This window comes from Gallinula chloropus (assembly GCF_964237585.1).
Source record: "Gallinula chloropus genome assembly, chromosome: 1".
NCBI classification, from domain to species: domain Eukaryota; kingdom Metazoa; phylum Chordata; class Aves; order Gruiformes; family Rallidae; genus Gallinula; species Gallinula chloropus.
In genome coordinates, this window is record NC_140085.1 from 180,530,400 (window position 1) to 180,544,091 (window position 13,692).

General features: G+C 37.0%; 1 protein-coding gene across 2 annotated transcripts in view; it reads left to right on the forward strand.

The window, feature by feature from the left end:
- Positions 1–13,692, forward strand: part of DGKH (diacylglycerol kinase eta) — a gene marked incomplete at both ends in the record, with an annotated part of 164,725 nt that overhangs the window by 117,141 nt on the left and 33,892 nt on the right. For both annotated transcript variants that reach the window (XM_084278141.1, XM_084278142.1), the window contains 8 exons: positions 1,450–1,556; positions 2,776–2,901; positions 4,020–4,122; positions 5,889–6,051; positions 8,120–8,228; positions 8,516–8,655; positions 10,181–10,265; positions 12,667–12,752. In XM_084278141.1, the coding sequence (XP_084134267.1) occupies positions 1,450–1,556; positions 2,776–2,901; positions 4,020–4,122; positions 5,889–6,051; positions 8,120–8,228; positions 8,516–8,655; positions 10,181–10,265; positions 12,667–12,752 (919 nt within the window). The remainder of the gene's footprint in view (positions 1–1,449; positions 1,557–2,775; positions 2,902–4,019; positions 4,123–5,888; positions 6,052–8,119; positions 8,229–8,515; positions 8,656–10,180; positions 10,266–12,666; positions 12,753–13,692) is intronic.

Consider the following 13,692-nt stretch of genomic DNA (forward strand, 5'->3'; position numbering starts at 1 on the left):
GTATAATATGATATCGTTAACTAGTCACATTAATTGAGTTGAAGGAAGTACAGAAAGTTATTAGATTGTCAAAATGTCTGCTGGTATTACTCACTTGTGCTGAGCATTCCAATTAGTAGATTTTTAATAAATAATCCAGTAAGGAGTCAGGCTCTTCCTCCTTAATGTAACCTCTTGGAAAATACTGTAACTACCACTGTCCTGAATAAATACAGCATTACCTAACTCTTCACTTTACAGAATCACAGAATCACACACAAGGTTGGAAGAGACCTTTGAAGATCATTGCGTCCAACCATTCCCATCCTAAGCTAAACCATATCCCTAAGTACCTCATGAACCCTTTCTCGGCTTCTGGGAAAACAGACATAATATGGTGCCTGAAGGGGATTCCTTAAGCAAAGAAACAGCTCCCGAAGCAACACACTTCTCTAAAACATGCTTCCCACCACCTATTGCAAATTTAAACCTGGTATCTCAGTTGTGTCACTGGAGGGATTGAAAAGCAAAAAATAGAGAGAGGTGGTGGATGCCCCAAGCCTGTCAGTGTTTAAGAGTCATTTGGACGATGTCCTTAGCAATATGTTTTAGCTTTTGCTCAGCTTTGAAGTGGTCAGGCAGTTGGAGTTAGTGATCATTGTTGTAGGTGTCTTCCAACTGAAATATATTTTCTCTCTCCTCTCCTCTCCTCTCCTCTCCTCTCCTCTCCTCTCCTCTCCTCTCCTCTCCTCTCCTCTCCTCTCCTCTCCTCTCCTCTCCTCTCCTCTCCTCTCCTCTCCTCTCCTCTCCTCTCCTCTCCTCTCCTCTCCTCTCCTCTCCTCTCCTCTCCTCTCCTCTCCTCTCCTCTCCTCTCCTCTCCTCTCCTCTCCTCTCCTCTCCTCTCCTCTCCTCTCCTCTCCTCTCCTCTCCTCTCCTCTCCTCTCCTCTCCTCTCCTCTCCTCTCCTCTCCTCTCCTCTCTTTTTTTTCTAGTTTTTATTTCTATCTATATGGTAAAGATCTATTTGCTCCCTGGTACCTTTAATTGCTCCTGAACAAAATAGGGACCAGTGTGAATTTGAGAACACACTTAACGTGGGCTACAGCTAAGCAAACAGAACAGTCTGTTTCTTAGCTGCTGAGTTTTCTAACAGAAAACCTTCTAGCAGAGCCTCTTAGCCTTTATACTTGTAACTCACCTGCAAGTTTGCAGAGATACTTGAACCCTTTCAAAGCACGTTTGAAAAACTGCAAAGGCTGCAAATAGTGCCTGTTGCAGCTAAACCCCGTTTAGCGAGTTCCAGCTGGAGTGACTTGGAACTGATTTTCCTTTTAGTTGGGTGGTGTCATGTGTGCAACACTAAGTGACTTGTACTTGGTTGTTTTATGGAATGTCTTTGTTTATATTTTTTAAATATATATATCACTCAAATGCAGCAAATAACATAGTATATGTTATGTGTGTCTTCCAGTGTGTAAGTTTAAAGCACATAAAAGATGTGCTGTCCGAGCAACAAATAACTGCAAATGGACTACCTTAGCCTCAATTGGAAAAGACATCATTGAAGATGAAGATGGTGTAAGTACTCCTTATGTTTACAGTATTTTCTAAAGCTGTTTCTTTTTTATGGGTAAAAAAAGGGGCTAAGTATAGAAATATTGGTGTGTGAGCCATTGAAGTTAATGGCAGGTGGCTACATTCCTGAACACTTTTCAAAGATTAAACGTGGTATTTAGAACAGACAAGTTTAGTATCTGTGGGCACTAGATTGTAGCTGTGTTACAAGATTTTAAAGGCCACATGCAGAGACACTCTGAAGCTGGAGAACTGCTACCAGAAGTTCCTACTGCTCTTAGGCAAAGGTGGTATTTTATACTGTTACCATGCTGTTTTGGCAGTCTATTTTGTGTCCTCCTTACCGATAGCTATGCTCCAGGAGGCCTGCTTGGAATTCACTGACGTATGGAAGGTGGTTTTTACTGATGAAAGCAGGAAATTTAAAATTAGCAGGAGAAACAACAAAAGCTTCTCAGAGCTTTGTTGTGGTAGATGGGTTATTTTTATAGACTATGTATGGACCACTGGTGTGAAACTTCTTCCTAGAATGTTAGTACTGAGTTGCACACCTATGAGTGTCGTGAGCTGCCCATGGTATTACTGGGACAAAGAGTGCACTAAGTAAAGCTTTGTGCTGCATTTAGGAGCTGCTTTATAGAGCTGTGCCTTATCAGTTGTGGCGACTGAGGGGTTATATAATGCCACAGAAATATTCTACTGTTCTGTCTATTCTTCTGAATTTTTGTTAATTGTCTTGTGTTATGTAGCCAACATGAAGGGAATGGGTACTTATTTGTGTTACTTATTAAGATACAAGTATCTAGATCTAACTGCCCATTTTTTTTGTGGCTAGTTGCTACCATAGTACTGCGAATAGTTGAATGAGATGTGTCTCCCTTCCTCAGCTATCACATTTTCTGCCTAGCATGTGAAACACCACCATTGACCACCTTCATAGCTGTTGCCTTTCGAGTATCAATGTCACTTATCTTGGTCATCCATATCTGCTTTTTTGATGTCAGGGTAGAGCTATGTGGGTTGGGAGGGACCTCAAAGGTCGCCTAGTTCCAACCCCTCTGCTAAGGGCACCTTACACTAGACCAGATTTCCCAAAACCCCATCCAACCTGGCCTCGAACACTTCCAGGCAAGGGAATAGTTTACATCCATCTATATTTGAGGCACAAAAGCCTCTAATTTCTATTTCTGAGTATTTAACTTTTATGACTGCTTCTTCACAGATAGCTATGCCTCACCAGTGGTTAGAGGGTAATCTGCCCGTCAGTGCCAAATGTGCAGTCTGCGACAAGACTTGTGGCAGTGTCTTACGCCTGCAAGATTGGAAGTGCCTTTGGTGTAAAGCTATGGTAGGTGCAACAAACCACATCCAAGTGTCTAGGATTTTGCCAGCTTTATTGCTCAACGCTATTTATGTTTTGTCATTTCGTAACTGTGCTTTTGGATTAAGAAGGAGCAGGCAGCTTGTGCAAAGTCAGGACTTTCTAATGTTCATAATATCTCATGACAGTCCTACTTGCTTCAGTTAATTTTTAATACACCCACAGATGCAGCTTTTCTTTCAGTGATGTTGTCATCCACTGTTGTCTCTGCCTTCTCCTAACTGGTAACTGAAGGTTTAAATGCCTGTTCTGTTGGCCTGATAATCCTATGTTAGTTTCTAGTCTCTTCCATATTGTTGTAACAGTGTTTTGCTAATATTTACTAATATAATTAATACTTGTTACTATTTATTCTTATTATTGTGATTTTTTTTGTTGCTGTGAAATCCTCTTTTCTTCAGGACATTTTATAGGTTGCTGGTTGAAATTCTAGAAAGTTACTGCTGTTTCCCCAACATACAGTTATCTCTTAAATTTTTTTAACTTGTCTGAAAAGATGGGTTTCAGATGCTGGGCTAAAAAATTAGAGAGTCAGAGGGTTTTTTTTGTTGAGGCTTCTGGCATATAGATGTCAGTGTATAGGCAGTGGGAGATGATTGTGTAGCATGCTTTGCATGTGCCTGTTTCCAATAACTATGGAAAAGGCCTCTAAAGCACATGGGATACTTGGGTGGGTTTGTCTGGCTTGGTAGGTGTTCTGGCTTGCATCTTCCAGAACATCCAGGTGGACCAGGCATATACAGAGCTTTTGCTTTGCATGTGCACAGTGTGCCCACTGCCCCCACGCAGGTGTTTACTGCTGGGAACTTGGTCCTCCTTTGCTTGTGGATAGAGGTAAGCAATTCCCTGGAAAGGAAAACTCACATCTGCTACAGGGATAGCCAAAGATGAAGTACTCCAAACTTGGATTTTGTGGAATGAGTAACAAGCTTTTGTGGGTGAACACTTCATTTTTTCCCAACCTTGCTCCTTTCCCCTCTACATCTGTTGTATCTTAGTCCATTTTTCTTACATAGATACTGTGTCAGCTACACTTTCACCCTAAGATTCGACTGTAGGGCAATAATTTTGTGTTTCTTTTATAGGTTCACACTGCCTGTAAAGATCTGTATCCTCGTAAATGCCCACTTGGCCAATGTAAGGTATCGATCATACCTCCAACAGCACTAAACAGTATAGACTCTGATGGTACGTAGTATCGTAGTGTGTACCACTCTGGACTTGCAGTCCCTAGTGAGTTTTGTGTAACAAGGCTAAAATCCTTCTGATGAGCAGGTGAACGCAGTCTTCGAATTTAGAGAAGTGTAATTTTCTGTGTAGCTTTTTATAGGATTATTTAACCAACATGATTTTAAAAAAAGTGGTTTTGAGAGTTCCCCAACTGGAAATTTTCTCTGGTTTTATTTATGATCCTTGGAAACTTCTCAAGCGAATGACCAGAGTCCTCAGCTGAAGTAGGCTGATGCCTGACTCGTATGCATCAGTCATTCTCTGAGTCCTCACACTTTGGATAACGCTGCTGTATGCAGAGGTAAGCTAGCTGAACGGCTTACATCCAACAGCTACTTTACCAGGCTAAAGGAAGGGATCACTTCCATAGGCTCTCTGAATTTCTTTTAAATGCCAGCACTGGAAGGGTCCTGCAACACACTGATAAAAAACACAGCAAATGCTCAAAACTCAGAGATGCTCTTTGGTGGCTCAGGGTGGAGACACGTGAGCAGTGGGAGACTGCATTCAGAAGTCAGGGAGCAGATTTTGTAAGGAGCATCATGAAATCTACCTGCTTTAATTTTGTAGTTTGTACTGATGACAGTGTAGACCCAACACCTTTAACACAACACAATGAAATTTTTCTTGCATGTAGTTAGTAAAAAGTGGTTGTTTATCCTGTATATATTCCTTTTTTTCTATTTACTTGTTATGTGATGTCTCAGACCGGAGCATTATGCTGCCATTTATTATTCATGCTAGGAAGATTGTTCCATATGTGAAATTATTTTTCTTGGCATTTCAATAAATTAATCAAACCTTATTTTAAATTGTACATTATGATAATGTGGAGCTAAATTAGCATCATTTGATGGCAATTTTTTATTTGTAGCTTTAGTGATTTATTTTTTTTAGACAACTGAAAACAATGTAGTTATTTTACTATTGCCTGAAACAAATATTAAAACCTCTACCTGCGAGGTCTGATTTTGAAGTGTTGCTGAGAAACTGGTACTTCCATGGTCATGTTAGTGGCAACACTGTCCATCCGTGCTACTTGCTAAAGGTCTTAGAGCAAGTCTGCTGTAATCAATTGAGACCTGCATTGACTTTAATAAGCTTTGAACCGGAGCTGACACTCTGTTGTTCAGTGATTCTATTATAATTAATAGTATAACTTCAGTCTGAGAGAAAAGTTCTCATGAAAAGTCCTGGAGCAATTGAGTACAGTAACTTTTAAACTCTGTGAGTATTGTTAGAAAACGCATACAGATGGGGATGATCCAGTTCAACCCAATAAAGCTAAAGAAAAATCAGATTAAAACTCAAACACTTGTAACTGAAATACATATTTAACTGTGTGATAATCTGTAAAGATGAGATTTGAGAAGAATTCTGAAAGTTTAATCATCTCTTTATTTTAATAAATTTTTAATATTTAAAAAAATTAATAATAACCTATTTGATTATTATAACCTGTGAAAAAAACAATAAAGCTATTGTCTTCAGGATTTTACTAAATCTAGGCACTGAAAATACCAGGGGAAAAAAACCAAACTGGTAAAACTTCACCAATTGTGTTTTCCTTGCAGGGTTAATATTCCATTTAGCATTTACACTATGCATGATAAAATGTACTCCTTTTGTCCTTCATCCCTTTCTTCCTCTTCCCCATGATTTCTTTTTGTGTTGTTCATATTAGAAAGTCTTATTTATTTCATTCTTTCTAACTATGTTCACAGGTTTCTGGAAAGCCACATGCCCGCCATCCTGTGCCAGTCCTCTTTTAGTTTTTGTTAACTCAAAGAGTGGAGACAATCAGGGAGTAAAGTTTCTTCGCCGATTCAAACAGTCGTTAAATCCAGCTCAGGTGTTCGATTTAATGAATGGAGGACCTCACTTAGGGTAATGACTTTGGCAATCTTGAGCAATCCTTTCCACAAGGGAATTTACTGCGAAGTATAGTGTTGTGTTGTCCCCTCCTTGCTATAATTCAATCGCCAATATCTACTGTGAATTCCTAATTGAAATCTAATAGATAATAGAATTTCATGATGAATTCTGGTGGGTGAAGGGATTGTGGGACAACATTTTCTTTCTACAAGAAAAGGCCCTAAAAATCTCACTTCAAAATTCAAACCCGAACCCCATCAAACTGAGCTGTAAGAATCAGGGCCTTTAGCCACAGTTGCCTGGGTGCTTTCCTTCTATTTCATATGTGTAATTCAGATATTCCTGGGATGTTATTGTGAATAGCTATGGACTAAAGATTTTGTGTATATATACTCTGTATCCTTTTGTATTCTGAACACAGATGTCAGATGGGGTTTCTGCAGTGGGTGATGGATGACTACACTAAAACTTTTGTCATTGGAAAAATATCATGGTTAAATGGGCAGTTAATATCAAGTACAGCAACTAGGAACACTAATTTTTGTATGGGTGCTGACTTATGCTTGCATGATAAAAATGTAGATGAAAATGCACAAAAATTCAATTAAAACACTGGGCAAATTTCACAAATATAATGGAATACAGATGTGGATTTTATAGTTAGTACTGTGTTATGGACATGTTATATTAAGTTATGATAGTCTTTCCATTATAACCCTTGATTTTAATCTGAATTGAATCAAAGTCCCTTTCCTCTAACAATTTGTACATCTAATTCTAATGATGGCTAGGAGTGAAGTAGGTTCATTTCAATTCAAGAGACAATTTTTTGGAGAGAACAGTCTGAAAAAAATACCTGTCTGTTTGTAAGTTCTCTTGCTTCATCTAGTTGTACCTACCAGCAGCGTGGTTCAGGAGGCTCACTTTGGTTTTGCACAGTAATCATAGGTCAGGCTGGTTGTTTTGAAATATTTCTGCTGGTTTCCAAAGGCAGGTCTTCAGCAATTATTCAATCAAGTCATGCTGATGTCTTCTTTTTTCTAAAACCAGAGTTGCATTCTTTGAGATTGTGTATTTTTAGGGTGTTTTCTGTCTTTTCTCAGAGTAGGAGAAATTGTTCTGGTAACGTTTTTTTTTTTCCTTATCTGTCTGCATCTTTTGTTCTGAATATGTATCTGCCTATTATATACAAGTGACATTATTCATTATATACAAGTGATGTGATTTACTTTAGAAAAAATAAATTCTTCAAAAATTTGTGATCTGGATATGTTGCTTTTTAGAAATGATTCTGAGATTATACATATTCTGGAAAATAACATGCATAAAAAATAAACGTCTTTACTTTTATTCTTTTAAGAGTTTCTACTTTCCAATTGTTTGTGTTTTTATAAGTTTAAATCCCTGATGTTTTTACCTCTTGGCTGTTTCTTCACATCTCATTCCCCTTTCCTCTGTCTCACCTTTCTACTTGTTTTGTCTCTTGTCCTCCTTTTCTGTACTGCCCAAGTGTTGTAACCTGGAGGTGTTAAAAGACAGAGAACAGGAAGAAGAACTGTAGGAAGCAAAAGCAGGATACAGCTTTGAGGATTTGTTATGAAAGACTAGTATTATTTGTCTTACATTGTTGTGATCACCTTTTGTGTAACAATTCCCTGCAACTATCCTTGCATTTGATTAGTCGCGTGTTGGAAAAAGCCCAGCCTTATTGTGAAGCACGTCCTGTCGTTGTGTCTCATGTGATAAATCCCCTGTGGTGCCTTGTCCTTCTGGCTGCAGTGAGAAGTATAGAGCAGTTGCAATTTCATAACTTGGAAATTTTATTTTAACACTAATAAAGTAATATTAATAAAATCCTGAAAACAATATCAAGGGAATATGTTTTTAAGGGAAAACTTGGCATGTTATTTATCAGAAATGTCAGTATAAGTGGAATATACAGCGATAGATGGGATGCATATAGGTTTATTAAGTAACGGGTTGTATCCACATGGCCCAGAACAATTAAACAACCACCATGAAGATCCCATGCACCATGTTTTCATGTAATGCTTGCTAATGAGCTGTATTTTCTCTGCAGTTTGCGGTTATTTCAGAAGTTTGACAACTTCAGGATCCTTGTGTGTGGTGGCGATGGAAGCGTGGGTTGGGTCTTGTCAGAAATTGATAAGCTCAGCTTGCATAAGCAGGCAAGTGTGTATATTTACTTTCCTTGACTTTACTTACTAGACTTAATTTTGCATCCTTACTTGGTTCTTTGTTTTATAGTGGATATGGGCCAAACACAATAGTTACTTTTAGGTGAAAATTTTAATGGGTGTAAACAGGACAAGTTGTATTGGGATTAGACAATTTAATTTACAAGCTCTAGACATCAACTGTATCATTAACATTTGTTACTTGAAATAACAAGCGTTTGTAATAGTTTGTACTTTTTAGTTTTCAATAGTAGATTTGCTCCTCTCTTGTATTTCAGTGTCAGTTAGGAGTGTTACCCCTTGGTACTGGAAATGACCTTGCTCGTGTCCTTGGTTGGGGAGGATCCTGTGATGATGATACACAACTTCCTCAGATTTTGGAGAAACTAGAACGAGCCAGCACGAAAATGTTAGACAGGTAAACTTAAATGGGCATATATGTGATTCAACATGAGATTTAAATTGTATTTGTTTGGGTATATGATGGTCTAAATCCATCCTAGATACCTCATGTTCAGTGGGTTTGGTTTTTAGAGTACAGATCAGAATCAGAATCACAGAATTGTTTGAACTGGAAGGGACCTTAAAGAACATCTAGTTCCAGGGAGGGACACCCATAAAGAAGTTCTCTGGGCAACCTGTTCCAGTGCCTCTCCACCCTCCTAGTAAAGAATTTCTTCCTAATATCTAATCTAAATCTAACTTCCTTCAGTTAGCATCTCTCTTCATGAAGAACCTGAGCTGTCTGTCCATGGGTATGGGGAGAACTGTCATTGTGTACTTTCACCCATCATATAATTTCCTGAGGCATCAGATGTGGACAAGACGCTGGGCTAAGTGGATCTTTGGCTCGATCCACTACTAGTATTTCTATTAGAGGCATTTTCTTAGTTAAAACCAAGAGATCTTTCCACTCCTTATATTGTGTAGTTCCCATCCATAAAGCACATCCCAATTGAAAAAAAAAAAGTCAGAGAAGGTGGTCATGTCATTTCTATGAAGGTGTAACACAGGTTGAAGTATTTCTTACTCTGTTCCTTTCTGTCATGGGTGTTCCTGTTCTCCCTCGAGTTACAAACACTTGAATGTGATCAAAGAGGAATTTATTTTAAGGGTTGTTAAAAATGAAATAGCGAAATGATGTTTTTTTTTTTTTTTAATTTTAAACTTTCTTGCAGACTACTTGATCATTTTACAGCAAAGTATATAGAGAAATGGTTGCTACTGATCCTTAGAAATAATTGTTGGCCTGGGCAACAGCTTCATAGGTTAAATCATGTTTTTCTTTCTCTGTACTGAAAAGTGTCATATTTTGCTCTAATTTCAGTAGACTTGCTCCCAAGGCCATCAGCAATTACTTGTTCTTTTCAGCAGGCTTTGATGGATGTTTCTATTAGCAGTTTCATATTATCTATGCTGTAGAGTACTGTCCTTTAACAGGGGAAAAATTATATATGTCAATGAAGATACTTCACTATTTGCTTTGTTCTCATGCTTCCCTCCCCTAGTTGAGATGAAAAGCTAATGTTACCTTGGAGCCTTTTTTCCTAGGAACACATATATTTGCCTTTGACTTATGCAATTACTTTGCATGAATTCTTTTATAATGTGAATGTTTTGCTGGAAAATCTTTGTTGCCTGTATTGAATGTCCCATGATTCGCTCACAAAGAAGCCTTATTATCGAATCACAGACAAAGAATCTAAGCAATAAACCCAATTGCTATCTTTAGGCTCAATTATTTCGCCCATGTGCAGTTAGCATGCAATTAAAAATTAAGATTATTTGTTTGGAGGTTTTTCTCACAATTGGTGTGATACTGGATTTTCTTTTTGTTGCAATGTCAGAGAAAAGATGAAATGTGAATTTTCTTTTTGTTGATGTGTTAGAGAAAAGATAAAACTAGTCATCTGGAAACTTAAAAGCTGTTATGTTTCTTTTAGGTGGAGTATAATGTCATATGAACTGAAATTACCAGCAAAGCCTTCTATTCTTCCAGTGACTGCAGAAGAATCAGAGGAATGCCAGGTGAACTTTTACTTTTCTTTTGTTGCTTCATATACTTAACTTTATGCTTCTGAGATGACAGTATTTATAATTGAAGCACTTGCATGAAAAGTAGAAACAGATGTTTTGTCATCTGTTTACTGAACTGAGTCTGTTCATGGCTTGTATTTCACATAATTAGGGTTTCCAATTCTGTATTGTTTGCCAAAAATGAATGAAGTTAGAGAGTCTTCAGCACAGCAGTCGGTAAAATTTCTTCCTGAAAAACGTGGGTTTATATATGTGTTTTACATACAAGTTTATATACTCTATAGAAACAATTATTTTATATCTAAGGATATAATATAATATTTTGCTCTTATATTATTATATCTCATATAACTATTAATATACAATATTAGAATTGTATACACAATTATATCGTATGTTGCTTTATAATATGTTTATATATATATAAAAGCAAAATGTTTGCTATCTTGAGTTTAAAAAAAGCATTGAAGAAATCCATTATTTCAAAGGCAAGGAATGTGTTCTGAAAGAAAGGAGGGATCTCTTTGCAGCTTGTAAAAGGGAGTTAGATCAGGTAATACCACCCAACTTTCTCTTTGTTTTTTCAGGGAGCTTGAAATCATAAGTGACCTCAGAGAAAAGCTTCATCTGTCTTTCAGACTAGATTTGTGCTTGTACTATCTGATGAGGTTTCAATTTTGAGGGAGAGGGAGATACTTTAATCAAATTAATTGGCATGAAAAGTCTGACTAAAAAGGAGAAAATAATATATTCCTTTAGAAAATTAATGCATATCAACTTTAGCTCAAAAGTACTTGAGAAGCAATAATTAATCAGTGGGTTCTTGAATAATTTAATAATTCAGACTCTTTTACTTGTCAAGAAGGTTATAACCTTTGACAGCTTGGTAGATACAGAGATGCAAAAAAGACTTGAGCTCCACTGGCTGGGATTTTAACGGGGTTGCTTTGCACCAGCTCTGTTTCCAGTGTCAGCAAGGTAGACCTGTGCTTTATCTTCTCTAATTTTGCAAGACAGTTAAAATTTCAAGTGTACCTTCATCTTTGGGAAAAGATACTCATCTTGTTCTAGTTGGTTCTGGCTTTGAAATTGTGTTTAGCCCCTCCTGAAAATGGAAGGAACTGCTCATACAAACCCTCTTTTTTTAGAAAATCAGTTCTGCAGGCTGTAGTTACCTGCCATTACTCTGAGTTGAAGAAAGTAATTTTCTTTTGAGTACCCCATAGAATCTCTATTTCAGTGCTTTTTGCATAGTCTGTTGAGTTATGATATATTCAGAATAAGAATAATTAACCTTAGAGCAGGTAATAATTAAAGTGCAGTTTGAAAAATGAATAAAAGTACATATCCAATTCTATGTTTTGGTTTTGAGGTTTTTTTTCTCCTTTCCTCCAGTTTCAGGAAACTTATTTCAACTTAGTTTCGTTCCAGAAGTCTTATACTGGTATTTAAGCAACAGTGGTTCGTTCTTACAGATGAGATGGTTGCATATTATTTTTCCTTTTGAAATGAAGACTGATTTACTGTCTGAGTTCTACAATTAGGGCTGGATTTTAGGAAGAAAAAAGAGAGGTATATCTGCCTACTCTTTATCAAGGGCAAAACCACACTGTGAGATTTTAAGAGATTCTAAAAGAAGCTATCTGAAAATTTCAGGACTCCGTTTATTCTTAGCTTTAGCTTTGGAATTTGGTTAGCATTTTCTTGTGAAACTGAAGTCTGGATCCATAGTGCATGAAGACGTGAATCTGATCCATTCCAAATTTTTGCCTGAGTATTTCAGGATGTCTCATTCTTCTGTGCAAGAAAAGATGGCCACTGCACACATTTATTCTCCCAAACATTCTCATAAAGGCTAAGCCCTAAATGGTTTTCTCTGTAACGACTGGTTTTGATAGTGTTACACCACTTCACCAACCATTAGGGGCACTGGGGCTGTAAGATCCCATTTGACAGTAAAAAGAAAATTCAGGATTGTAACTGCAGACTTTTGATTTATTCATAGTTGAGCAGCTTAGTTTGAGGAAAAATTTAGTTGTTTTAGAAATAACATATATTTGATTATAGTAATTCAGGTTGTTATAAATCTAAAGAGAAGCTAGATTTTTCTTCTTCCTCGTGGACTATTTTTAGCCTAGAAGTAATTTACTGTTCTTTCTACAGGAAGAGAAGAGCCATGGATTAAGTTCTCAGATGCAGTGTTACTTTGAATATTAAAGATTCAGTGCATAAAATACAGTAGGCAGGTAGAATCTGCATTGCCAGCTGCCTGTCCTTTTATTAGGTCTGAAATGGAAATCCTGCTATTTTTGGAAGTGTTTTAACTCACTAGTAGGTGTTAAAATGCTGAAATGTGTGGAAATGGAAGTCTTTTTTTTTCTATGTTTTTCAGATATCTGCTTATGAGGACTCAGTTGCTGCTCATCTTGCAAAAATTCTCAATTCTGATCAGCACTCAGTTGTCATATCATCTGCCAAGTGAGTTGATCCTTTTTGTGTATAATGTGTGGGGTAAATCCCCTGTGTAATGTCACCGCCATAATAACCTGCTGTGTGAGCCTGGTTGCCTTCTGGCTGGCCTGACTTGCTTGGCTTAGTATATCTTAATTTATATATTTTAGAGTTGGCTTAATATATCTTAATTTATATATTTTAGAGTGATTTCTGCAGAATTTTTTTATGGTAGAATTGTTATGGGGAGCTTAACTCTAAATATGTCACCATTTAAAAAAATTCACATCATGTTAATATACAGTTGATTTTAAATCACTCCAAATAGGTGTGCAGCTTAAATATGAAGTTTAATGTTACTAATGTGAATATATTATCTACTTCACATTGCATTTTTTCTGTTTTGTGTAATGCATATCCATATCATAAGAGGACAAACACCTTCACCAATGTGAAGGTGAACTTCAGGCAGCTTTGTGATAGCTCTGCCTGTATCAGTTTAATAAATAGTGGTCTCAGACAACAAGTTTTTTTCCCAAAACTGAAACACTTATAAAAGAAAGGTAATTACTTGGCAAACTATGAACATCATCTGAAATTAGAAGTATGCTGTATATACATTCTCTGTGAAAAAGTTCTTATATTTTGTGGTGTGCAAAAGACCAGTAACAGTCTGAAAAAATACATCTGAATGTCATTACAGCTTTTTTTTTTCTTCCTCCTAAAGACAAGTTATAAAAACTTCATTTTTAAAGTATACATAGCACGTGTGGAAAATGAACTCCAAATTCTAAATTGGGTCTGCATCTTGTTGAATCTATTTAGTTCCTGTCACATAAATTTCAACCAAATGAATAGTACTAAGCAATTATCCACACCTCGTTAGTAAGTTTGCTGGTTGTCTGCACTGTAGGTAATAAGAACCAAGCCTTCCTCTGATTTATGCAATGAAAACTCGCTGCAGCCA